We start from the raw sequence: 26,629 nt of genomic DNA on the forward strand, positions 1-26,629 counted from the left end.
TTTCTCTGCTGAGATGCTCATGCATTTTGAACATTTTACTTTATCGAAGATAGTTATAACAGTTCATTTAAAATCCTTATCCCTTAGTTCCAACACCTTGAAGCCGGACTAGATTGTCTTTTTACTTAAGGATGTATTCTACTTTTTTGGTTCTGTGTATGTTGCGCAAAGTTGAACTGCATAATCAATTCGATTCTGGAGATTCTGGATTCTGTTGACTCTGAGGTGGTGATTCTGTTCTTTTTCTCCAGTGAGTACTGTTTCTTTTATTTTGAGTATGTAATTTCTTGGCTGGGCTTGAACTACAAACTATCTCTTGTGCAGTAACTTCAGTCTCTGTTTCTAACTTTTTTCTCTGGCTGTAATCATTCTGTTCCACATAAACATAGTTCACAGGTTAGTCAGAGATGGAAGTAGATAGAATTTGGGGACCTCCTCTCTGGATCTCTCCCCTCTGAACTTCCCCCTACTCTTCTCAGTATTCCCAGTTTCCTGGTTTTACTCTTCTAGTTCCCCAGTCCATGAAGATTGCAGGTTTTCCTATGCTTGCTTCTACTTGTGTGCCATGTGGACTGCATTTAGTCTTGGGTTAAGGGCCAAAGAGATGGAATTTGTTTTTATAGCTTCCCTTTTCCCAACCTTCGCACTAGCATGAACTCCCCAATAGAGTCTTTAAGCTCTTGTTCATACTCTAATATCTTCAGATAGTGGTCTTTTGTATAGCATCCAGGTTTTACAGTCATTTTCTGCAGGAAGTATCATCCAGGAAGGTCTTGGTCCATCATACCCAGAAGCCAAAGTTATTCATTCTTAAAAGTTTAGATATCGAATCATAGACTCTCTACAAAGAAAGTTTCATTAAACAAATAGTAACTTTAAATGAGGCTCACAAACTCTTGTCCAGTAAAATCCCTTGTAAGATTTACTTGGATAAGAAATAATTAGGACATCAGTCCACATGTCCTAAGAATCTACTATGTGCTTAATACCGTTACGGTAAGCTACAGAACAGTCTTCACTACAGAATATGAACAGGAAGAACCAAGGAAAACCTAACTCAAGAGGTGAACAATGGAAGGCTGGGGACAAGGCAAGATAAAGCAATCCTACGAATTACATTATAATAGAATCAAATGCAGTAGATATGCAACTGAACATGATGGAGTAGGTTACAATCAGTTCAGTGTAGAGTGCAAACTCCTAAAGGAATTAGTAGGAAGAGGAGGAATCCCTTAGCCTAATGCATACACTGTGTCTCCCCAGCCAATGACCTTCTAGAACTCCTGGGAAACAGATACTTATTCTTCCATGAACAGCATCTATCTAAATTCAATCATATGAGTGTCTTTCTTCTAGGAAAGAAACAGGAGCAACCATGTGCCCTATTCTTACCATCCTACTCATTACCTGATTCCCCCTCCATTCCCACTTGTCTTAAGATTCAACAGCTAACAAGGCAATATGGAGTATTTATTTATTTATTTAACTATGGAAACATCTAGGATTTCTAATAGGCCTGAAAAACTTCTTAGGAAATTAAAAGCTACCTCTTCAATCTTATATGCTTGCATATACTTATTTATGCCATTTATTTAAATTGTCTTGTTCCAAAGGGATTTAAAGTAGTAATCAAAAATACAAACTTGAAAAGTTAAAAAAAGCTTTAAATGCATATAAAAATTAAGCAAAACAAAATAATAGGTAGAAAGTAAAATGGAGGGTTTATGCCAATTTGTACAGAAAATCCCTTTTTATAGAGATGCAAAGTCTTTGTTTTGCCTTAAATAGTGTTTCCTTCAGTTTTGCAGAATCAAAAATAGTAGAGTCTGAACTATAAGTTGCTCTATTTGAAGATGTGCATGTTTTCGATGTTCAATACATTGAATACATTCAATATTCAATACATGGTAACTAAAAGCTAGTATTACTAAGCATAACCTAATAATAGGAAAAGTAAGTGTAAGTAAGAGGCAAAGTAAATGCTACATTGACTCATATATTCTCACTCATATGTAATTTCTGTATTGGTTGATATAACACAAATTGCTTCTAAAATGACATACAGGTAGACACTCAGGCTAAGGTCAGTAGGACAGTAACCTTATATCTTACAGCTAATTGTTTGAGTACAATAGCTTTTACTGAGTCCTACACTGAAAACACTTTAGTATAAAATACCACATTAATATGTTCTTTAAAATATAATAGATTTTAAATAAAATATGAAGTGTATTTTACAATAAGCACCTGTCTACACTCACTAACTTTCTCAGGTTCTAGGGAACTCTACTGTAAAAAAAAAATCTGTGTCAGTTCCTCAAAGTTTCCAAAGGACCCCATTTTAACACATCTAATCAAGAATGTGGTCCAGAACTGTTCTATCCAATATGATTGTCACTAGTCACATGTGGCTATTTACATTTAAAGATAAATTAGGTAAAATTAAATTCAATAAAAAATTCAGTTTCTCAGTCACTGTAGTCATATTTCAAGTACTCAACAGCCACATTTGTCTAGTAGCTACTATGCTAGGTGGTGCTAATACAAAACATTCCATTATCGCAAAGTTTCCCTTGCACGGTACTTGTCTAGAGGCAAAGCCCAGGAGATACAGTAAGGCTCATCTAAAAGCCTGGGAGAGTCTGACAATTAGCCAAAACTCTAGAATGTCTTTCTTTTTTAGTATTTATTTACTGCATTTCCAAATTCAGAATAATGAGTTAGTATTTTATAGTAACATAAATTCTGCAGCAACACTTTGTCTTTGATTATATTACTATTCTTTCTAAGGAACATTCCGGAGAATTAAGAACATGAGAAATTCAGATCCCATATTAAAAGATCATGTCTTTGTTATATTTGGAATTATAGCAAAGATATGAACATGTATATGATAAATGTAATTATCCACTAAAATTCACATTTTTAAAAAGTATAAAACATAGTACACGAAAAGTTAGTATAATGATATACGCATAGGACCAAGCAGTATGCTCTTATACAGAAAACTGTCAAATATCTAGGTGAACCACATAATAATTCTCAAGTATCAAGTCAGTTACTTGCCTAATATCACGTTGTCTTCCTTAGGAGTAGAAAAGATAAACTCGGTAAGAGCTTTGGAAACAAGGAGGAGCAAGAAACATTAATTCTGTGGCAGGCAGATGGTTCAGTTCAAAGATTTTTAATTATTTTAATAAATATTTGCTATTATCTTCTGAATGTAGTAGTGCCTGCTAAGGTTGTTAGCCAATATTTAAAATGTCTCATTTATTGTGTAGTAATTACACACTGGGCCAGATTTAAACAAAGCAACCTGCACATTTTTCGTTGCCAAAATATGTCAAGGTTAGAAACAGATGCTGTGCGTTCTCTGCCAAAAATGTGAATAGCATACAATATGTTTATCATATCAAAGCTTAAAATTAACATATAAATAAGGCAATTAGGTAGACAGCTGATATCAATAATTTTGTTGGATTTTTTTTATGGATATTTTCAAAATAATGTTATTTATGTATTTTATACAGAGAGAATGAACTGAACTTTACACTTAAAAAATAGATTTTAAAAGAAACAGACTTCCCCCACAAAGGTTGACTTACTGAATCATTCCGACCAAAAAAGGTATATATTGCATACAAGTAATAATCAAATAGCTGAGACATGAAATGGATAACATCAAAGGCAATTGGCTTAAGAATGTTCATCATCTGCATATATTTACCTGAAAAGAAAAAAAATTAAAAATTAAGTAGAACAAAATTAAATTATGTTAGTTTATAATTATAAAGTAACAATAAAAATACCAAAATATGTTTTAAAAATGAAATATTACATTCCTCAGTCATACTAGTCATATTTTAAGTGCTCAATAGTCATTTGTGGCTAGTGGCTATTGTATTGGATAGCACAGATACAGAACGGTTATATCATCTTGGAAAGCACTACTGGAGAGCACCGATATAAATAATACCTACAAATGTAGATTTTTTTAAATATCATTATTTTTACTGTTTGTCAAATATTCACGGAACTCCTATAGTGTTCTACAGATGACACTGTACACACAACGCAGTTCCTCATTTCTTGGAGATTGCATTTAAAGTAATTTCTTCAAAAATATTTAGGTGTAATAAAACAGAAGACAATGTACTTAAGAAAGCCATTTTTTTTTAATAAGTGTATACACACACGCAACAAAAGTAAAAAATCTAGAAGAAAAAGGACACATGAAAGGCATTTCCCATTCTCTAATCCTACCCTTGTGAAATCTTCTATCAGAGGCCAAGAACATTTCTTTATCACTACATCACTCAAGAGCTCGATACTCTCAAAATGCCAAGAACATACCTTCCTCATTCCTTCCTTTGGGAGATGCCAATATTCCATTTTCTTCCCTCTAAACATATAATATAGTTACAGAAAAAAAATAAAAACCAAAATTTCTACACTTATAAACTTTAATGTATTTGAAGAGTGCATGGGAGATGGGCTGAATCAAATAACAAGTCCCTAATTGTGTTTCTTTTTTATAGGAAATAGGGAAAAAAACATATCTATAATAAATGCTCTTATACAGAAGGTATTAAAACAGGTCATTTGCTTAATTTCTAAATGAGCAAATAATTTAGGTGCTGGCTCTACTTTATGTAACTGCTATAAATTTTAATTGGTACTACTGAAGACACCATGACTCAAGAGAAAACACATTAATGGCAGTAGAAAAAAATGACAACTATACTCAAATGAAAATATCTACTATTAAAACCATGTCTTTATTTCCTAAGGACTCAGTACATCTGTCTTAATTTATATGAGAGATGATTCTAAATGGCAGTCAGATGGTCAGGAAGAGAAACATACACCCACACACATCAAGAAGTAAAAACCAGTCAAATCAGATTTTATTCTTCTATTTACAAGTCTTTTGTTTCAGCACCATCTTTTGTAATTATTTCACACAATCAGACATTCTTTTTTTAACTCACAATTGAAAATTATTTGAAAAATACGTTCCTAGAACATTCTGGATCACTATGCAGATATTTTATCAACTACAAACATACAGTTATTTAAACTGTGACTATTTACACATGAAATAATGAGACACTGTGAAAAAAATGGAAAAATATTGTTACATTACTTTAACCTGTAAAAGAAAAAAAAGAAAGAATGCAAATGTCTGGGTTGCTACATATCCAGAATACAAAGCTCCTCTCCATTCCTAATAAGATTAAGAGCACTGTTCATATAATGAACCTTAACAAAGGAGATAAAAATAAATTATTAGTAGGTAAAAACTATTTTAAAGTGCATTCAGAAGGAAAAAAAAATTAGATGTTCCCCACCACTCTAAATAAAAAACTTTAAACATAATTATATTCATTCATTCAATATATTCCACAAAAACGTTTAGGTTTACTAAGTACTTGACCTTGTGTTAAGACACAAGGAATTACGCAGAGTCTCTGTTCTCACACCTGAAATGATCATACATGGAAGGCAGCCATTGATAAGTAGGCTGCCAGTATATTCAAATGTACTCTCTTTTTCCAGTTCAAGAGAAAAGAATAGGCCTTTGGAGGCCTAAGGAGGCTTACACACCTCTCAGATTACTGAATTAAAAGAGAATTTTACAATGAATTAAGCCTGTATCCATGAAGAGAAGAAAGTGAGGAGGTAAAGGTGGGTAGGTATAATCACCAGAAAAAGAAATCTCAAAAACCTGCTAGACCAGGGGTTGGCAAACCTTTCCTTTAAAAACCAAAGAATACATAGTTTAGACTTTGCACACCATACTATTCAGGTAACTACTCAGCTCTGCTGGTTTCTGTTTCAACTACTCAACTCTGCCTCTGTAGCACAAAAGCAGCAACAGGCTATACGTGACAAAGGAGCTGGCTGTATTCCAATAAAACTTTATTTACAAAAACAGGCAGCCAGACTGATTTGGCCTGTAAGATATAGTTTCCCAACCCCTGTACTAGATGACAGACAGTAAATGAGGGCAGGATGATAGAAAAATGCAAAGGCATCAATGAACTATATAAGGACCACAAGGAAGGTGGAAGATATTAAATAGGATGGCGACTGCTCAGAATCAGAAGGTACAGCCACAGAGGAGTGAGAAATGGGGCTGAAAAAGGATAGATTAACTGAAGGTCCACATATGGGAAAAACTCTACTAGTCCACATGCCTCCCTCTACCACTATCCCTTGCCAACAGTTAGAATATAGGCTGCCAGAATTTTCCCACAGACAAAAAAAGAAAGTAAAAACTCTTAGGACTCCTTCCTAAAAGAATTAATCAAATTGAACAACAACAAAAAAAATTTGAGCAAACTTAAGAAATAATAAATTACAAAAGCTAAGGCTTCTAGTTTGAATGCTGTCTAATTCTGAGAATTTAAAGATATATCCCCATAAAGTAAAGGGTGCCAGTAAATCCACCCAGCCTTGCCCTACTCTATATACAAAATTTGCAGGCAGGATTCCTACTGAGGAAAAAGAGCCAGCTTGAACACAGTTCTAACTATTCAGCAGGGAAACCCACATCAGCTACACAAGACTATTTTAGACATGAAGATAATAAAAAAATCACCAATGCATAAGGAAAAGTCAGAGAATAAAAGTAAAAAGTTAATCCCAGAGAAAACAGAATAATTCAAGCTAAAGAATATATAATAATTATGTAAAACTCTATGACAGGAGAATATGGAGGAAAAGACAGAATATAGAAAGGCTCTTAAAGATTAAAAATACAATTTTTAAAGCAAAAAATATTTTAAAAAAAAGGGGAAAAGGAAGTTTTTAACTCGTACAGCAAAAAGAAATATTAGAGAAAATATGAGACATAAAGGGGCCAAACACTTGAGTAATGGGAAAGCAAAAAAAAAAAAAAAAACCAAAAACCAAAAAACAAAAACAAAATGGGGAGGTAGAAATCATCAACAACAACAAAAAAAGCAGTATCAGTCGCAGCTGAGAAACACGTGAACCTTCAGACTGAAAGGGTCGCAGACTACTCAACACAAAATGAAAAAGAATTCACACTCATGGGGAGGAGACATACAGAGGAACCTGCAAAGAAACCAACCAGCAGTAGCATGGACAAGGACCACAATCAAGAGGAATAACTGTGGGCCTACCTTACCCACAATATCAGCAGGGAGCACAGACTGTGATTACCACATAAAAAGCGGCACAGGAGAATTCAATCAGTGAGCCACAACTGTGCAGAGGAAGGAACACAAGGGTAAAAAGAAGGCACTGTAAGTGTGTGTGCGTGGAGGGGGGCTGTGATTTAATTCCACTGTGAATTATAACAAGAGAAGGAAAAAGTGTTTCTCTAATATTCACGATTTTAAAAATTAAGGTTTGTCAGTCCAATGTATCTTGGGCAACTACAAAAGCAGAACGCACTTGGCTGGGGGCTTTACATGCTCTGAAGGATGACCCAGCTCTTTTCATCTGACAATATGACGGGGCAAGAGCAAGAACTGACTCCGAGTTGGAAGGATATTCGTTATTCCTACTACAGTGCACTAAGTTGAAAGATCATTAATGAATATGAATAGCACAAATAAGGCAACTGGACATGCTATAAATGAGGCATGACGGTAAGGAAGAGAAAGTTAGTTCCGCTCAAGCAATTCAGAAAAATCTATAGAACAATGAAGTAAAGACAAGAGTAAAAAATTAACAAATTAGACCAGAGTAAAAAAATTAAATCCCTACCTACCAATTTTATTCTGTTGTTTGAATCTTATTTCTTAGCCTCCCAAATCTCCAAAATCATTTTCTTGTAACATGTACTGAGGGATGACACTTCTTAGATCATCCTCTCAAAGTATCATGTAGTAAATACAGCTATCAACTCAGAAGGTATTTTAAAACTGCTTAAAAATAAAAATTCAGTCTACATCCATGCTACCCTAAACAAGCCTGATCCCGCCTGATCTCAAAAGCTAAGCAGGGTCGGGCCTGGTTAGTACTTGGATGGGAGACCACCTAGGAAGGCCAGGTGCTATAGGCATAAAAAAAATAAGGGATTGTAAACGGACAAGGTCCTTGCAATCTGTGAGGTCGACCAAAGGTTGCCTCACCAAAAAAAAATGTAAAAAATAAATATATAAATTCATATAACTGCTTTTAGAAAAACAAATATTAGAATATAACCTCATGATAAATTTTTTCTTAAATATCACATATGAAAGCTTCTTAAAAAATAGCTTTTAATTTAATCATGAGACAAGGTTTTAAAGTTTTGAAACAAACAAAAAATGTACTGCGATATATTATAATCTTACACTATACAAGATTGGACTTATGATTTCACTGACACTATAACTTGACCTTAGTATTTGAAATAAGTATTTAGAAAACAACTGATATGATTACTTGGATTTGTCAAAAACAAAACAAACTACCATTTGAATTGACTGTTATACAATCAAAAATGTTTCTGTTATTTAAATACAGATTGTTTACATTTCAATTAGAACAATACAGGAATAATAGTTCTCAAAGTTTGGTCCTCGAATCAGCAGCATTAACAGCACCTAGAAACTTGATAAAGATGCACATTCTCAGGTTACATCCCAGACCTACTGAATTAGATATTCTGGGGTGGAGTCCAACAATCTGTGTTTCAACAAGTCCTCCAGGTGATTCTGATGCATGCTAAATTTAAGAATCACTGGCTTAGATCATCATAAGACCAATAAAAATTAGCCTGCCTGACAGGCTTTTATCCATTGGTTTTCAAAGCCTCCTCTTAACTTCCTAATTTTTCTCCTGCCTCTCTACCATTCATTCATGACCTCCTTTGCTGGTTTCTCTTGCTGTCTGTCCCTCCAATGCATCCACATGTCCTTGCAATGTATTTAATGGATGTGGATACATATGGATTCTCTATGAACTCAAATGGTTAAGATCATTTGCCGAGATAAAATTATCCATTACCAGGGTTTAACTCATTTTACACCAAAGGCTCCAATGACCTGACCATGTTTATTTTCCTGATTTCCAAATCTATCTATCCAAATTCATATAGGCTATTTGTATTTAAATGTCTGACAGGTACCTCCATATGTCCAAAACCAAAGCTATCATCAACTCCTCAAACTTGGTCTTCCTCTCATCTTTCCTATTTTAGCTGTGGCATTATAAACGGCCAGTCACACAAATCTAAAATTTAAGAATGACCTCTCATAATGAATTCACCAATCCTGTCCATTGTATTTCCAAAATCTCTCAAATCTGTCTTCGCCTTTCTATTACAGTGACCAAGGCTTTAAGCAGACTCAAGTCTTCCATGTCTTGCCTGGGAGACTTCAACAAGCTCTCATTTAGGCTTTGATCTCCCTCAGCTTCTCCTTTACCTCGCGTTATCCATTATTCATACTGTGGCCAGGGTAATTTTTTTTTAAGGTTTCTTTTTTATTTTTTTAAATAATTTTAATTAGTTTAAGTATACAGTATATTGGTTAGACATCTATATTGTTCATAAAACGATTCCCCCAATTGCTCCCTCCCTCCCCTGGTCCTCCACAAAGCCATCATATTAATGCTAACTGCATTCGGCCAGGGTAAGCTTTTTTTAAAAAAAATCTCCTTGTGTTTCTCCCCTGTTTAAAACCCGTAACAAGTTCATGTCCAGAGGACATTATATAAGGCCCTGTGAAATCCAGCTCTTGCCAGCCTTTCTTGGCACATTTCCCCTGCTTCTTCCTCCTATCTCCCATCATGTTTCTCCTATGCAGCAAACTGAACTGCTGTCTTCTTTCTCTGAATACACCATGCCTTGCACATGTTGTTCTTTGCACTCTGGCTAGAATGTCTTTACCAAGGCTATAGAATCTATTCATCTTTCAAAGTCAGCTATAGTGTGACCCATCTAGTGAGTCTGCCCTTTTATTTGCTACCCAATAAAGAAAGTTGACCGTTCTTTCTACCTTTTTTCTGCTTATTTATGCTTACAATACTACAATGTAAAGATTTTTCTTTTGTATGTTATTTCCCATATTGGACTTCTTAACTACACAGACTATGCCTTCCTTATGCACGACTATATTTCCAACAGGTAGCAGAGTGCCTGGAACGAAGTAGGAACAAAAAAAGAAAGCTGTAGGAGACGGGGTAAAGGGGGTCAAATATGTGGTGACAGAAAGAAATCTAACTATGGGAGGTGAACACTGTAAATATATATATGCCTTACTGTTAAAGTGTATAGATGAAATATTGGATTTCATTAATCAATGTCACCATAAAAAAATAATTTTAAAAAAAGTTATAGGATTGAAAATGAATGAATACAATACACATGGCAGAAAAAGACTAATTTCCTTAATGCAGAAATTAAAACACATAATTTCCTTATAAAAGATGGGCCGTGAATATGAGTGAGTAGTTTACAAACAAAAATATCTTTCAGAGCAGCGGTCCCCAACCTTTTTGGCACCAGAGACTGGTGCTCCTATGAGAATCTAATGTCTGATGATCTGAGGTGGAGCTGAGGCAGTGATGCTAGCACTGGGGAGCCGCTGCACATATAGATGAAGCTTTACTCACTCACCCACTGCTCACATCCTGCAGAGTGGCCCTGTTCCTAACAGGCCACAGACTGGTACCGGTCCATGGCCCGAAGGTTGGAGACCCCTGTTTTAGAGCATATAAAAGATGTTTAAACTCACTCCTAATTAAGTACATTTTGAAAGAGATGACATTTTTAACCCATTAGACTGGCAAGCATCTGAAGTAGGATGATATTGCTGAGAGACTGGGAAAAAAGATGCTCCCATACATTGTTGGGTAAACTAACGGAATCTGTTTAGTAAATTCTTTAATAACATTTTTGGTAAATTGAGAATCTCTATTTAAACTGAAAATGTATATGCTCTTTGATCCTGCATAAGGAAACATTTGTAGGAATTTGTCCTACAGCTGTATTTGTATATGGACAAAGATGTTTATCCAAGGATATTTTCTGTGGTAATGCTTATGTAGCATCAAATGACTTGAAACAACCTAAAAGTTAAAAAATAGAGGACTTAAAAATTGTGGTACATCTATATGAGATCATTAAAAAAAAAATGAGATCTCTGCACACTAAGATATGCAAGTTTAAGCTTAAGATAGCTGAAGTCAAAAAAGCCTGAGAAAGAACAGTAAGTATAGTGTGATCTGATTTTTGAAACAAAAACAAAAAACAAGAGTCACATGTTAAATACACTTGTAAAAGCATGGTGATATTTCCCAAAGAAAATAAGGAGAAACAGTAATTTTCTCTGAGGAAGGAGACTTGGAGGTCAGGGGCTCTGTTTATACTCTGGGGCATTTTCATTTTTAACCATTTTCATGCAATTTAAAACACTCCATGATAGAATAATAATATTAATTATTATTATTAATGAGCCAATGAAGGGGTGGATCTCTTTCCTCCTCTTTCTGTGTGCTCTCCACCATATATATAACATCTCAGCCACACTAAGCCTTAAATGTACATATTCTGATTAAATCATGAAGGATGTGATGGTGTGTATTTTTTCCAGCTGCTAAGGTAATAATTTTGTTGTAAGGCCTGAAGTTTTTATTAGCATGAATTTTGGCAACTAATCTTCTGCCCCTCAGCCCTATCATCCTGCTCCAGTAAGAGATGCCTCCAGGAAAGAGACCTTGATACCACGGCTATTACAGTGATACTACCCATTCCTTAATATTTCTTAGGCTCTGTCTACAAGGGGTTGTCAGGCTGACAGGCTGATGCAAGCTTTCGAGTGAGTCCTCTGCACTTGCGAAAGGCTCCCTGAGCTGCTCTAACAGATTCAGGTACCACCTGGAGCTGGGAAGCCCCATTCACATGCTTTTGTTTAATCTCTCCTAATTATCTGCCAAATAAATACTCCACGAAAAGGACATTTTGAATATGTCTTTAATGTTCTAAAATGTGTCTCCCAACTACTGAATAATTAGTTCCTTCATCTTCCCAGGCACCAAAAATTAATCTTTCTTCTTTATATATCTGCACTTCTGGCTTTGTAAGAAGAGATATTACCTTTGCCAGTTTATAATCTTTAAGCATCTTGTGTGATAACTACAGAGGATGGAATACTGCATTTACCAGTTGGAGACCCCTTAGTGAGTGGTTCCCTTAAAGTTCCATTTTATGAATGAATATATACAAACTGAAGATAAAGACGTCCCAGAGAGAGAGAAAGTGGTAAACATAAGCATCTACTGGGGGAATAATGCAGCATTATAAAAGATCTGGTGTCAGAGGCAGCTGAAATTACAATGGTCAGATTCTCTTCAATGTGTACAGTTTTATCTAGGACTGCTCTGCTTCACAGGGCTGACATACCAAAGGACCAGAAAAATGCAGTTTTTCTCAGTTTTTATAAATCCACTGTTAGAAAATAATGTAAACTATGTTGATCAGTAATCTTTATATAAGAATTTGCTGTTACTGTCTTTTGAATTTAACCCCAGCGGCACATTTTTATCATTATTCCATCCTTTTCTTAGATAATAAAAATAGCAGAATGCATTGTTTCTTCATTGCTTTATGCCTACCAAGTGAAGATTTGCATTTGTTGTTGGCATTTAACTGAAACGTGATTTCCCCCCTCAATTTTGTTTTAGTCTTATATTTGATTTGATGCTACTAAATATATGTCTTTTAGAGTAAAAAGCAACATGATGACCCCTAGTTCTTTTTGAACTAGGTAAATTAAAAAATATAAACAACCACTTAAATGTGGCTGATTATATTATATTCCCCAACTTTTTGCTCCTCCTCCCTCATTCCCTGTAAGAGGATTATGCATCCTTGTCCACTGCCCTAAGCTTGTAGTGCTTTCCAGCCTTCCTGGACCAGAGGTATACTTCTCTCTCCCAGGGTCAAGCCTAACTTGCTGCAGCCACTGACACATCAGAGGAAGTTGGTGCCACATCAGAGCAGAAGCTTTAAGTGGTTCATAACATGGTTCAATTCTTGCTCTTCTCTCCATGTTCAGACTGGTGCTATTCTTTGAGCCTGCATCTCCGAGTGAAGACACACATGGAGCAGAACAAAGTTGATCAGGAGTCAATATGTATCACAATAAGCCTTCGTGGTTGAATGCCACTGATGTGTTAGGGTGGTTTGTTACTTCAATATAATCAAGCATAAGCTAACTTCATTAAAATACATTGCGAGCGGTGTCTTCAGACACCAAAAACTATAGTGAATCCAGAATGATGACAGGAATTTTGGAATATCTATCAGTGAGGACCATATAAAGAAATTGAGCACACTGACCCTGAAGACGGATTGGGGGAGGAGGTTACAAGGAAAGGAAAAACAGTATAACTACCACCACACATCTGAAAAGTGACCACATGGAAGAATACAAAGAAAAAAGGATAGATTTACTTTTTGCTTTTAAGAGCAGAGCTAAGACAAAAGAATTACAGAAATAGACAGATTTTGATTTACCATAAGAAACAGATTTCTAACAATTAAATCAGTCTGATAGTAGAACAAGCAGTCTTGCAAAATAATATGCTTCCAGTGATTGTGAGACATAAAACAAAGGTTAGATGGCCACCACATAATAGGGGCACTATAGAAAGAAATTCTTATTTTATGGGAATTTATACCAAGTGACCTCTCAGAACCCTTCCAAATCTAATTCTATAAATTCTAGAGTAAGTCATGATTCTATGTTCAGTTAGCTCTCTTTGATAAAGAGGAAAAGCTAATTTCCCTGCCAATAATCAGCCAAAGAACGGCATTTTAGAATCTGTCATTTTTGTGTGTGTCACGAAAATATGTACCTTTACCTCTCATCTCAATTCATTATTACTTTTCAACTGTTTTCCCTAAAGAAAATGGGACTTCTAAAAAATATTTTGTCAACTTTAATCTGTTCATTAATGAAAGTGAGAAATTATCTTCAAGAACACAGACCATTTTATCAGAGCTAAGTATAATCAAAATAGGCAACAGGAAATTACCATCGCCATAAATAGAACACAGTGATTTTTATAGAAAACCACTAAAATTCCTGACTGGTATCGTTGACTTATTGTCAGAAGACATCTCTATAACTTATTCGTCAAATACGCAGACTTATTTGTGAGATATAAAGGCTGAGGTAGCATATAAATGGTGAAATAGACATTAAAAAATATATTTCATCTTCAAACCTAAATATTTTAAATGGCATTTCTTCATGTTGTTGCCTTCTACAAAATCATCAATAAAGGTCTTAATCTGTAATAAGAACAACATTCTTAATCTGTAATAAGAACAACATGGTGTGAATATTTAGCTTGTAGAATTCTTGAATCTGAAAACATCAGAGAATCACTATTCATTCTGCCTATGTTACTGGAAGATTGTGAAGATCAATGAAACAATTAAGTAAGAAATACTATATACTGTATAAATGTAAAACTGGTACTATCATCATCCTACACATACCTCTAGCTCACATAGAGCATTTTTCATTACATTTCAATTAATTAAGAAATTTTAGAAAAAGAAGATGATACAAATACTTATTAAGTAGTTAACTGAAAAAGAAAAATAGACTTTATATAAGTATTACACTATTGGGAAGAATTAAGATGAGAAAGCACTGACATACAACAATTAAATCCTTTACTGTGGTGGGCGCTGGAGTATATAACAAAAACTCTAAGTAATAATAATTTGGTAACAAAAGTAGACTAACTTAACTGCTAGAATAATTTTTTTAAAGATGCAGCTACTTACCAACAAGTCTTATTACATTCAATGTTGTATTTGTTAAGATGGGTGCGTTCACTTTATTTAGACTGTAATCTGATTTCTTCCTGCTCTTTAAGGTTTCTCGAGAAATGCTTAATATAGAAAAACAACAGAACTGCAATTAGGGTTGACAGGTAGTACATTAGTGAGTAATTCAGCTTACGATCTATCCTTCATTCACTGATTAGTTACTGAAAATCTTACCATGTATCAGGTGGGGATACAGAGATTATTCTCCTGCCCTCACAGAGCTTATAGCCCGGAGGGAAAGAGAAATTAGTAAGCAAAGAAATAAAGTACTTTAATGTATTTCTTTGATACTAAGATATTAATTATCAAACATTAATAGAAGCTACGTCACTTTAAAAAGACAAATGTTCTAGGGAAAGTATATATCAAATGTACTAAACATCCTTACTTCAGACATAAATATAAAAAAATACTCTCCTTAGAATCTGAAATAAGTATAAGATATGACAGTCGAGTCGGGTGCAAACAGATCATCGATGTAGATGCTTAAATATTACGCATATGTGAAAACCAATAGAAATATATATATTACCAATTAAAATAACCACAACTATATCAGTTGCTCACTTTTCAGGAGAGAGATTATATCAATCAGGCTTTCAAACCAATTGAGTATTAACTAGGTACTTTGAAGGTAAAAGAGAATATACTTAAATCTGTCATTAAAAATAAGGTACATCTGTGGTCATTAAATGTCTGACAGTCAGAATTAATTCACTCACATATCAGAATCGGGCCTATATAACTGGAAGAAGGTAATGAAAATTCTTATATAATTACCTAAGTTTTCAAAAGGGACAGTTTATCATAAAGCAAAACTCAAGTAAAAAAAGGGAGCCTGAATAGAAGTTCAAGTAGTGAACATAAATGACACTGGGAAGATAAGTGGAGACTTTCTGTATTTACTAGACTGAGGAGAAACTCCACATACAAAACAAATGACTACTTTCCTCCCTGAGGTTTTCTGATCTATGTGAAACATAAATTGCCCAAAAAGGCAGCATTGATTTTATAAATCAAAAGTTTGTTTTCTGCAAAAACCACTGATCTCTAAATTAAGAGCTCTTTGAGTATGTCCAATATCGAATAAAAAAAAAAGCCTATATTTTGAGCCTTACAGGAATCATTTTTTAAAACATATTAATTTCTGTCACATGTTATAACAATTAGAAAATTTTAATTTTTGATTTTTTCTTTTTCTTAACCTTTAAAGGAGATTCTATATGTTAAGTGTGCAACATAAAATGCAAAATACCATGCAATCTAGGAGCAATTTTACCTTTTCACAGGAGCATCGCCTGTCTGTTCATCCACATAATCTCGTTTCAGTTCCTCAGGAACATCACTGTCACTGTCATACTCCTGATAGGCACTTTTTTCTTGTTCATCAGATTCATACTGAAGAGAACACAGTCTATTTAACAATGAATATGAAGAACTAACCTTTCTTGGAGTCTTTCAATACAATAAAATTATCCAATTTTATAAGAAGTAGTTTATAGAAGAAAAGTCCTTAATAACTTAGCTTTAATTTTGCCACCAAGAATCATATTATACTTCCATTTTCCCCTTCATCATCCTATGTTAACCAGCTCCAGAGAAAAAAGATAAATATAAACATACCTACAAAAGCTTGTACATGTCCCAAAAAAATCAAATCTCCATATAAAGAAAATAAATAAAAACAAGCACACACTCTGCTAGGACTTAGGAGAAAAGAGTGTACATTTGATTTAAAAAAAAAAAAAAAAAGTCTCTTCTCTTCTCCCAAGTGGTTTCATCATAATTTCCAACTTGCTAATTCATTGTAAAGAAGTTGAGTATATAATTCTGGGACTCTGGAAGTGTTAACTCAGATTAAATGAATGCAACACACATGCTAATATTCTTTTATTTTTTTTTCGATACTGAAATAATTTACTATTTTGTTTTCTTAACACAGAGGAGTATATTTTAATCATTTGGAATTAATCCTTTTTTCCATTCCTATATATTGGATTAATGTTATACATACATCAGGTTAGCTAGGAAGGCCATTTTAAAGATCGTAAATCATTTAGACTCAAGATTAACATATAAAAAGCTATAATCAATTATTATTTAAGTTCTGAAATCAAGAATTTACTCAAAAAAGCTTTTCTAGGTTTTATCAGCTAATACAATTGTTGTTTAAAAATGTTTCTAGTATCATATTTAAGTTTTTTCTTTTCCCAAGTCACTTGAATCTTTTTCTATCTAATGTTCTACCTAATTCACTTAGATGAAATTTAATTCCAAAGGCAGCTTAGAAAATTAAGCTTAGCACCTAGGAACTACTGAGAGCAGGGACAACAATGGTAGATTTGCTCTTGAGATGAAGGTGCGTTACTAATATTTTCATCATCTTTATGGCACCATGGCCCAGTGCCATCATGGCAGAGGAGTGAAGTCCAAGCACAGCAAAGGAAGCGATGGCAGCATCACCACCACCACCATCATCATCATCATCATCACCATCATCACCATTTTCATCATCACTGATTCATATTACAAATTACTATGTTTAAATAATGGCTAAGATTTATTAAGTTTTAACCAAATACTATGTTAAGTACTTTGACGAAATTATCTCACTGAATCTTCAAAACAATTCTATTAAGAAGTTTTATCTCCCATTTCTCAGTTTTGGAAATCAGTATGATGACAACATGGAAAAAAGTTAGTCTAATTCAACAACTATTTTTTGAGACTCTAAAGCATTATGACAGGTCATATTAAGATGTGGACCCTGACTCTCAAGGGCTTATGCTGTACCTAGAAAGATGAGATCACACATTAATAACTGCTAACAAGCATTACAGGCATTCTCTCCCACTTGTACACAATGTGATCCTGATAACATTCAGAAAGGTTTTCTACACAAACTCGGGTCTCTTGGCTATAACAACATGGCTTCATGATTCACAGTACAGCAGATCCTCATTTTCAAGGACTTTGTATTTGCAAATTTTCCTACTTGCTAAAATTTATGTGTAACTTCAACAATACTTCATAACACTTTCGTAGTCATTCATGGATATGTGGAGAATGGCAAAGACTTTTGAGGCACCCAACATGCATGTTCCCAGCTGAGAGCAAACAAGGTGATGCTCTACCTGCTATCAGCTCTCTTGCTGTAAACATGGGTCCTTTACACATTCTATTTAGTACCACACTTAAAAATTTTTTTGTGCTTTTTGCTAGTAATTTCACTTCTTAGAATGGCTACCAAGCACAGTACTTAAGTGTTGTCTAGTATTCTTAAGTGCAAGAGGACTGTAAGGTGCTTTATGGCAAAAGTACATGTGTTAGATGAACTTCACTAAAGCACGAGTTACAGTGCTATGGGTGTTAGTTTCATTTTAATGAATCAACATTATATATTAAATTAGGTGTCTTTAAGCAAAAACACATAAAACAAGATTACATATTGATCAGTTGATGAAAATGTTGTGACTAGAGGCTCACAGGAACATAATCCAACATTTCCCCTAGGAACAGTCATTCTGTATTTGCTAATTCAGTGTTCATAGTGACTTTATAGAACACAACTGTCACCAATAATAACGATCAGATGCTATGTGAGATGCAAATGAACAAATCATCAGTACAGAGATTTCTCTGTATATTTCAAAAATATTGGAATGACTTTAAATTCCTTTTAATTTAGTCCACTTACGAAGGCAAAATTTCACAAAGAATCACTAAATTTTAAATATGGTTTACTATAAAATAATTTCTACTTCATGATAAAAAGTGATAATGGTATATTTCATGATACTATTTTATTAAATTGTATCTTCACAAAATAAAAAAGAAAATGCCAAACTAAAATACAGAGACAAATTCAACAGATTTTTGTCTGAACAGTTTTCAATTTCAGCTTCATTGAATTTAAAATAAAAATCATACTGAGTCTCTCTGGAAATTATGAGGATCAGAAGAATCAATTCAAATTAAATACTGTGAAAACACCCTGTAGGCAACTATGAGATAAGCATTCCCTCATTGTAAATATGGGGAAACTGAGGGTCACAAAGTTAAAATAATTTGCCAAGGGCAACACAGCTAATAAAATTTGCCTTCAAACCCATTCCATTAACTATTGTTTTTTGAGCTGTTAGAAGTGTTACTAAAACATGATTCTTCTAAATCCAAAAACACCCCTGCCAGGTAACTAAGCAAACATTATCCTCTCTCAGTAAAGGGAGACGGAATAAAATAACACTCTTAGTTGGCCAAGAGCGGAGTTGAGAAAAAAGTACAGATGATTCCTCATCCATCCATCTATCCAACAAATCATATAAATATACAGTAAAGAAACTAATGTCCTATTCAATTAATAATCTAGTAAGAACATAAAGTAACCTAATAAGAACATAAAGTAAACATAGGGGCAAAATTTATCTTTCAAAAGGACAATGCCAACAAAGCATGTTGTCAAACCATTACCTGTACAAGTACAAGTAGTATCACAGGTACATAGGTATATAGGTTAGGAAGATGGGTGGTGAATGGATAAATAAGTCTAGCCAATTATCTTGCTCACTGGGTAGAAAACTTTTCAATGAGGAAATCTCACTTATATTCCAAATATGTTTTAAAAACACCACATACCCCATTAGAAGCCAGGACATCCTCTGTTTCTTCATCTTTGTGGTTGGCCTGAATTTCAAATGGATTCCCACCACTACAGTACTGCTCAAACAAGGTCACTGTTTTTGAGGAAGTGGAAGCTGGCTGCTTACTAGGTGAAACTGATGGGGAACGAGACTGTTCCATGAATTTAAATTCCTAGACATTAAAACAGGAGCCAGATACCTTTTAGCAACAATAATAAAATTCAAATACAAACATTCCATATGTAAATGTAAAGCTAGTAAAAAAAATATTAATCCTGATTCCTCAGATTATTCACTTTTAAATCTTGCAAGCTGTCTGAAAGCACAAACTTAGAAAAACTCAGTTACTGATATCACAACAGTGTTTTCTACATCAAGCTACTTTAGGTTTACTTTATGAAACTGCACAGAAAATTTTAGAAAATAAATGTGAATAATAATTGTAAAAATGTTAACATAGCAGCAAAATACTAGAATATTGCTTCAATCAACAGTCATTTATAAAAACTAATTGTTGTTAGATCAAACACCTTGTGTATTTATATGTTTGTACTGTTTAAGATATTCTATATGAATACATCGAAAACAAAGCATAAAGGATATATCTTTCTTTATATTGCTGGTTAAAACTTTCATTTCTTTTTCTTCATATACCAAGAAGAAGATAACACAAACACACACACTGAAATCAAATGATACATCTTGTAATCCTAGCTTGCCATTAATCCATTATACTCCATTAACTTCCTATATAATGTTGGGAATGTCACCTGGCTTCTCTGTAAAATGAGAGGGTTAATACAGAATGAGAGAATCACAAATGCTAAAGCAAAAGAGTTGCAGCACCCCATCCAAATCATGCATAATTGAAACTTCAAGGTTATTACTTTAAAGGAGATAATACTTATTACTTGAATGGAAATGTTTCAGTATACCTTGTAAAAAAATCTGTCTTATAATTACACAGTGCACGCACGCACACACACACACAAAATTTACGGTTAAATATAATTTCAAATAAATGTAAATAAAGATTCTAAAATCAATGTTAGAATTCTAAATAATGTTAAGGAATTATCTTAGAATTCTAAAATAATGTTCACATTCATATTAATTTTGCTGCCTTTAAAACATTAATCAACATGTTTCAGTATATTTAATATTTCCACATTAGAAAAGCAATACAATTTAGTCAACTGAATAAGATATAAGAAATTATACAACATGAGCATACAGACTATCCCTATAAAAGAAATAAAAATAAAACTTTTAATCATGTGTTCTATACATTTATCCAGAATAAGAAAATTGCTTCCAGAAAGTCATTCCTTTCAAAAGCAAAAATTAAAGACACTGGACATTCTAATCTAAACGGGAATCTAAGTTTATATATCTTATTTTGACATTTGGTGTTTGTAGGACACAATCTATCACACAAAGAATATTTATCTACAATGTGTTTCTACAAAGGGAAAAATAAAATTAATTAAAGATATTTTTCACAGATTATAAATTCTTTAAGGATTAAAGGAATAAACTAATAAAAATTAGTTAAGAGTATTTTTTATAAGTGCCCCTTTTATCTCTAAGGCATTTTCTCATTACAGGCAAATTTTTGAGTTGCACCATAAATTAAGAATCTCTCAGTCCTTTAAGAAATGACAAATATTTTACAAATATAAATATCTTCATTAAAGACCATCAAAATATAACTGATTAAATTTCAACAAAATTTAAATAAAGCAGTAGACCCCCTTCTAAAATCATAAGGAAAAAATTATTTTAATTGTGACTCTTCTTAAGCAAGAATTTTCCTTCAGAGTATAAACTGAATTTGTAAAATTAAACAGATTTTGACATCTAAGAAAGGATCACTCTTGTAAAAGTGACTTGCTATTACTCACTTTTAAGGAAGGAAGGAAAGGCATTATTCCTTAATTTATTTTATAAATGCACTCACATTTTTTTTAAAGATGACTAAGCAAAAGATTTATTTGCTCTTAAAAAACTTACATGAAGTTGCAAGATGCTGAAATTTGACTTCACAGGACAAAGTTCCCAGGTTTCATTCTCTAGAAACATTCTCAGTTCATCAAGCCGTGTTCTTAAAAAATAAATAAATAAAATGAACATTCCAAAAAGAAAAGTAAACTGTATACAAGAATTAAGAAAATAAAATACAATTATAATTATCATCATTATCATAATCGACTTTGAGAACTCATTCAGACCAACACAATAAACACAAATATTTACTTTTACTTGTTAATACCTTATCCTTAAAAGAAAAAACTTTCTCAAGTATTTACTACCATACACTCCTAGGTACATACCAAAAGAACTGAAAACATACATCTATGCAAAAACTTTTACAAGAATGTTCGCAGCAGCATTATTCATAATACTCCAAAAGTGAAAAAACCTAAATGTCCATTAACTGTGGAATGGATAAAAAAATCTGATATACCTATCTATACAATGGAATATTATTCAGCCATAAAAAGGAATGAAGTTCTGTTACATGCTACAACATGGATGAACCATGAAAACATTATACTAAGTGAAAGCAAAAATGCAAAAGGCCACATAGTGTATCTTTCCATTTATGTTAAATGTCCAGAATAAGCAAATACATAAAGACAAAATTGTCAGGGGTTGCAAGAGGGGAAGAATGACTATTAATTGGTATAGGGTTTCTTTTGGAATAATAAAATATTCAGAAATTGGATGTTGGTGATGGTTGTTGTGAAATTATATACTTTAAAGAGATGAATTTTTAGTATTTTTGGCATGTGACATATCTCGATGAAGCTATTATTAAAAAAATGACTGAAGTAAGCAGAATTATAAAATGACCCACTCCAATATGTCCACCTTGATCCTGAGGACTGACTATGATGAGGATTACACCTATGATTATGTTACCATATGTGGCAAAAATGTGGCAAAAAGGGATTCTGCAGATGTAATTATGATTAATAATCAGCTGGCTGTGAGTTAATCAAAATGAGGATTATCCAAGTGGATCAATTAACTGAATGAGCCCTTTTAAAGTAGAATTTTCTCCTTCTCCTGATGGCAGAAGAGGAAATCAGAGAGAATCGAAGCATAACAAAAATTCGACATGCCACTGCCGGCTTTTAAAATGGACAGGGTCAGGTGCAAGGACCAGACAACAGCTTCTAGAAGCTGACAGCCAGCGAGAAAACAGAGACCTCAGTCCTAAAACCACAAGAAACTGAATTCTGCCAACATCCTCAATGTGCTTAGATGTGAGTTCTTCCTCAAAGTCTTCTGAGAAGAGCCCAGTTCAGCTGACACCTTGATTTCGGCCCTGTGATACCATAAGCTGAAAACCTAGACAAGCTAGCTGATCCACACATCTAACCTACAGAACTGAGAGATAATAAATGGGTAATGTCTTAAGCTGCTAAATTCATAGTAGTCTATTACACAATAATATAAAATTATTACATTGATAAAAGATACCAACTCGGAGACTAAAGAACTTAGTAACTGTACATATAAAAGTATAGAAAATATACAGAAAATATATAACAAAAACACTAAAAGGGTAAGAGAATATACAGGGGGAAATAAGTAGGTCAGTTATAGAAGATTTAAGGCCCAACATTCAAAAAAGAAGAGATGATTAAACCACTTAATCCAGACAGAAAACAAAGATAAGTATATGGATAATAAACTTGATCCTAGCAACACACATTTTAAAGATACTTAAAGAATAAACCTTTTTTCCTTAGGCAAGAGAAGTTTTTCTCCCTAAAAAGATAGGTGACCTCTCCCCTCCTCTAATACCAGTCAATGCACCTTTAGGATCCTTGAAAACATTTTATAAGCTTTGATTATCAAAGTAATTCCAAAATAAAATGTACTTGTTAAATAGAACATAAAAGAATTTGGGGCAATAAAAGCTTATATTTTTGAAAGATAAGAATTCAGATTATGGAAACTGATATGCTCAAATGTGTTCCCTCATGTGCTCATAAAATTTTGCCCAAGAAAAAGATGGTGGCATGCAAACTTTAATTTAACCACAAACTACGTGAGTCCACTTTATAAATAGATGTTCCACCAAAAAGTAAAATGCTTCTATTTTCACCTTTTTATTATGCCTACATCTTCAAGCCAATACCCTACACGTACTCCAAGTCAGAATAATTTGGTTTAAGAATTCTTTCATTCTCAAGAACACTATTTGGTAGTGAAAGATCATGAAACAAACTGTAAGCATATTTAAACACTTTATTAACAAAATTAAAACACTTGACCTATATTTCACCATATTTCATACTGTTTTCAGTATTTATGTTTGATTTGATGGAGATATTAAATTGGAGTTTAGGCAATGTAGTGAATCTGGCTAATGTAATAACTTTCATCAATTCAATATATGCACATTGGCATCATTTCTAAACTGCCTGTCAAGTTTTCCTTGCTTTATAAAGAAATAGTTGTACTTCAAAACACACTGATTGTTGGAGAAACATTGGGGAAAGAGAAGAATACTAAAAAAAAATTAAACATTTACTTTTTAACCTATTTTAATTTTTACAATACACAATGAACCAAGAAAAAGGGGCAAGATTTACAGGCAACATTTATGGAGACCTTTTAGTCCAGCCACCTCATATTACAGTTGATGGAACCATAGCCCACAGGGGTCAAATGATTTGTCCAATGTTAGTGAGCTGGCAAGCAGCAAAAATGGGATAAGAACCCAAATCTACAATCTCCCAGTCCAGCTCTCCTTCTAACAACATGGACGGCCTCTCCGATGGGAAACGAGTTCCACAGATGCTTCCAAGAGAAGTCCATTAAAATGCTGAGTTTTGGAAAATATTTAATAATTCATTTCTATATTCTCTAATTTCATCAAGGTGAACTTTCATGAAGAATCTCCACTATGATTAGAGTCTAGAAATGCCCATACCTAGTTGCCACAGATATAGACACCTTTTGACAATAAATAAAGTACAATGCAGAATGGAGACCATTAAATAAATTAGTTTTTGCATTGTACATATCTTGCAGTCACAAGGAACATCAAAAGGTCTCCCAGCTGTCTTGCTGGATATAAAACAATATTTGGGAAACAGACATCCAGCATGCCTTCATGCTGACAAAGTGAGGCTTCTGACTTCTTCATTGTTCCTATCTTGTCCCATATGTAATTAAAAGGCCCCATTTCTTTTTGTACAGCAATGTGTACAGTCCAAGTCTTCTGTTTTAGCAGAGCTTAACTTTTAACAGAAAAGGAAATTATAAATAAAAAGTGTTTCATATTTTTCCCTTACCACTATTTTCCTGAAGTTTAACCAATTAAAAATTTTTAAAACATTCTTTTCATTCATCTATGAAATTCTGCTTTGGTACAGGATCAATTTAAATCTTTCAAAACAAATATTAATAGTTCATAATTAACAAAGAAAACTTGTACTTAAAGATATTTAGTAATTCATAGTCTGAAGTCCAGTAATCTCTCTTCTGACGTCACATATTACTGTTGATTCCAAATAAGGAAAGATAGCAGAATTTCAAATCCTGAGTCTCCCTGGTGCCAAATAACAACAAGGAAATCAAAACTGAATTTTAAAAAGAAAAATGCAGAATAAAAAGCAAGACAGAACTCAATTCAAATAATAAAATGTATGTAAGGGACACAGCATGGGGTCCAGCTTTTATCAAGTTCAAATAAATGTTAGCACTCTCAATTTAATGTTGCTTTAAGCATTCAACCACATTGCTATATGAACATTATTTCCTACTTTCCTTCATTCCCCAAACCATTCCTAGCCGCCTTGTTTAAAGTTAGTAGTAATTATTTTGCAAAGCAATACAGTACATAATTTTGGCTTTGGAGCTAGATTCTGAATAATGCCCTCTTCTCTAGAAGCCTTCTTACTCCTACGAGGCAGATGCTTTCAAGCACCCCCTCACTGAGTGTTGCCTCTACTGATTTAACTTCCTTCCTACCTCACACCATATGCGTAGGCACAGAATCACAGCCAGATCTTTTTGGTGAATTCTAATATAATAGTCATCTTTCACACATAAAGAAATCAGTATAATATTTAGTTCAATATTTCGAGGCCCTCAAGACAAAGAATATATTAAATTGACAATTCATAAGTAATGAGAATATTTTATAAGATTTTTGGTGAAAAATCCTGAACAATCCTAAAAAGAGCTAAAAAAATCATACTCTTTCAAGTTCAAAAGTAATTCTTTTAAACCAATTAATGATGTAAGGTTAAGCATTAGACAAAAGTATTCTCGACATCTAAATAAGTATGTTCATATTTTATTAGAGTTCTTACCTATGGTAGTTTTTAAAATAATTGACACTTTGTTTTCTAATAGACTCTTGCAAAACTTCAGACTTGCTACCACAAAATTCTTCTCCAACTTGCATCAACCTAGTTGGACAAAAAGATGTACATAAATTTCAGCAATATTCTTATTATAGAAAAAAAGAAGCCCAGAACCTCTTTTTCAAAGATAACAAATCATAAAACATGGATGTTTGAAAAAAGTTCTAAAAATCACAAGTCCATTAGGGTCTACAAACATCCAAAGGGCAAACACACACAAACTCAGCAGAAATTAAATTATAAATGTTCAATTATCTTCATTTCCACGAAGAAGTTATAATAGATAACTTACTGATTCATGATTTCTTTGATTATCATGGTTGAATGAATCAAATTAAAGAATAAGACAAGATCTCAAACACTACCTGCTGATTATATCCAAAACAAAGATGAAATCATCATATTTGAATATAGACAAATCGGTTCCAAGCAAGTAGGTTTTTACTTTTAGCTGAACATCCTGTAAAACAAACAAACAAAAACTTCAAGTAAACTCAAAATATTGTCAGTAAGTTCTTAGAACCATTTATTGTATAGTCACACATTAAAATAAGACAGGAATACATTCTTAACTTGGTAAACAATATCTATTCAGGTTAACGGCCAACATCCTTAGAGTGATATCATACATCAGATATAGCATAGTAATGGTCATGATCATCACTATTAACTCATACATCCGCATATGAGCAGTAGGAATTATATCCTCATACAGGGATATGACGATAAAAAATCATCATTATTTATGTATGGGTTAGTAGCCTAGCAATCCCAGAATAATCAACTCA

The 26,629-nt window shown here is 33.4% G+C and overlaps 1 protein-coding gene and 1 pseudogene across 9 annotated transcripts in view; one reads left to right on the forward strand and one right to left on the reverse strand.

The window, feature by feature from the left end:
• The window catches only part of VPS50 (VPS50 subunit of EARP/GARPII complex), a 110,129-nt gene that overhangs the window by 21,193 nt on the left and 62,307 nt on the right, over positions 1–26,629 (reverse strand). For all 9 annotated transcript variants that reach the window (XM_039878086.1, XM_039878084.1, XM_039878085.1 and 6 more), the window contains 7 exons: positions 26,207–26,301; positions 25,788–25,886; positions 21,463–21,553; positions 19,445–19,621; positions 16,089–16,207; positions 14,765–14,871; positions 3,606–3,727 (listed from right to left, as the gene is read on the reverse strand). In XM_039878086.1, coding sequence (XP_039734020.1) covers positions 3,606–3,727; positions 14,765–14,871; positions 16,089–16,207; positions 19,445–19,621; positions 21,463–21,553; positions 25,788–25,886; positions 26,207–26,301 — 810 coding nt within the window. The remainder of the gene's footprint in view (positions 1–3,605; positions 3,728–14,764; positions 14,872–16,088; positions 16,208–19,444; positions 19,622–21,462; positions 21,554–25,787; positions 25,887–26,206; positions 26,302–26,629) is intronic.
• On the forward strand, positions 7,920–8,038 carry LOC120615218 (uncharacterized; annotated as a pseudogene).

The sequence above is a fragment of the Pteropus medius genome, unplaced genomic scaffold (assembly GCF_902729225.1).
Source record: "Pteropus medius unplaced genomic scaffold, Ma_sr-lr_union100, whole genome shotgun sequence".
Lineage (NCBI taxonomy): Eukaryota > Metazoa > Chordata > Mammalia > Chiroptera > Pteropodidae > Pteropus > Pteropus medius.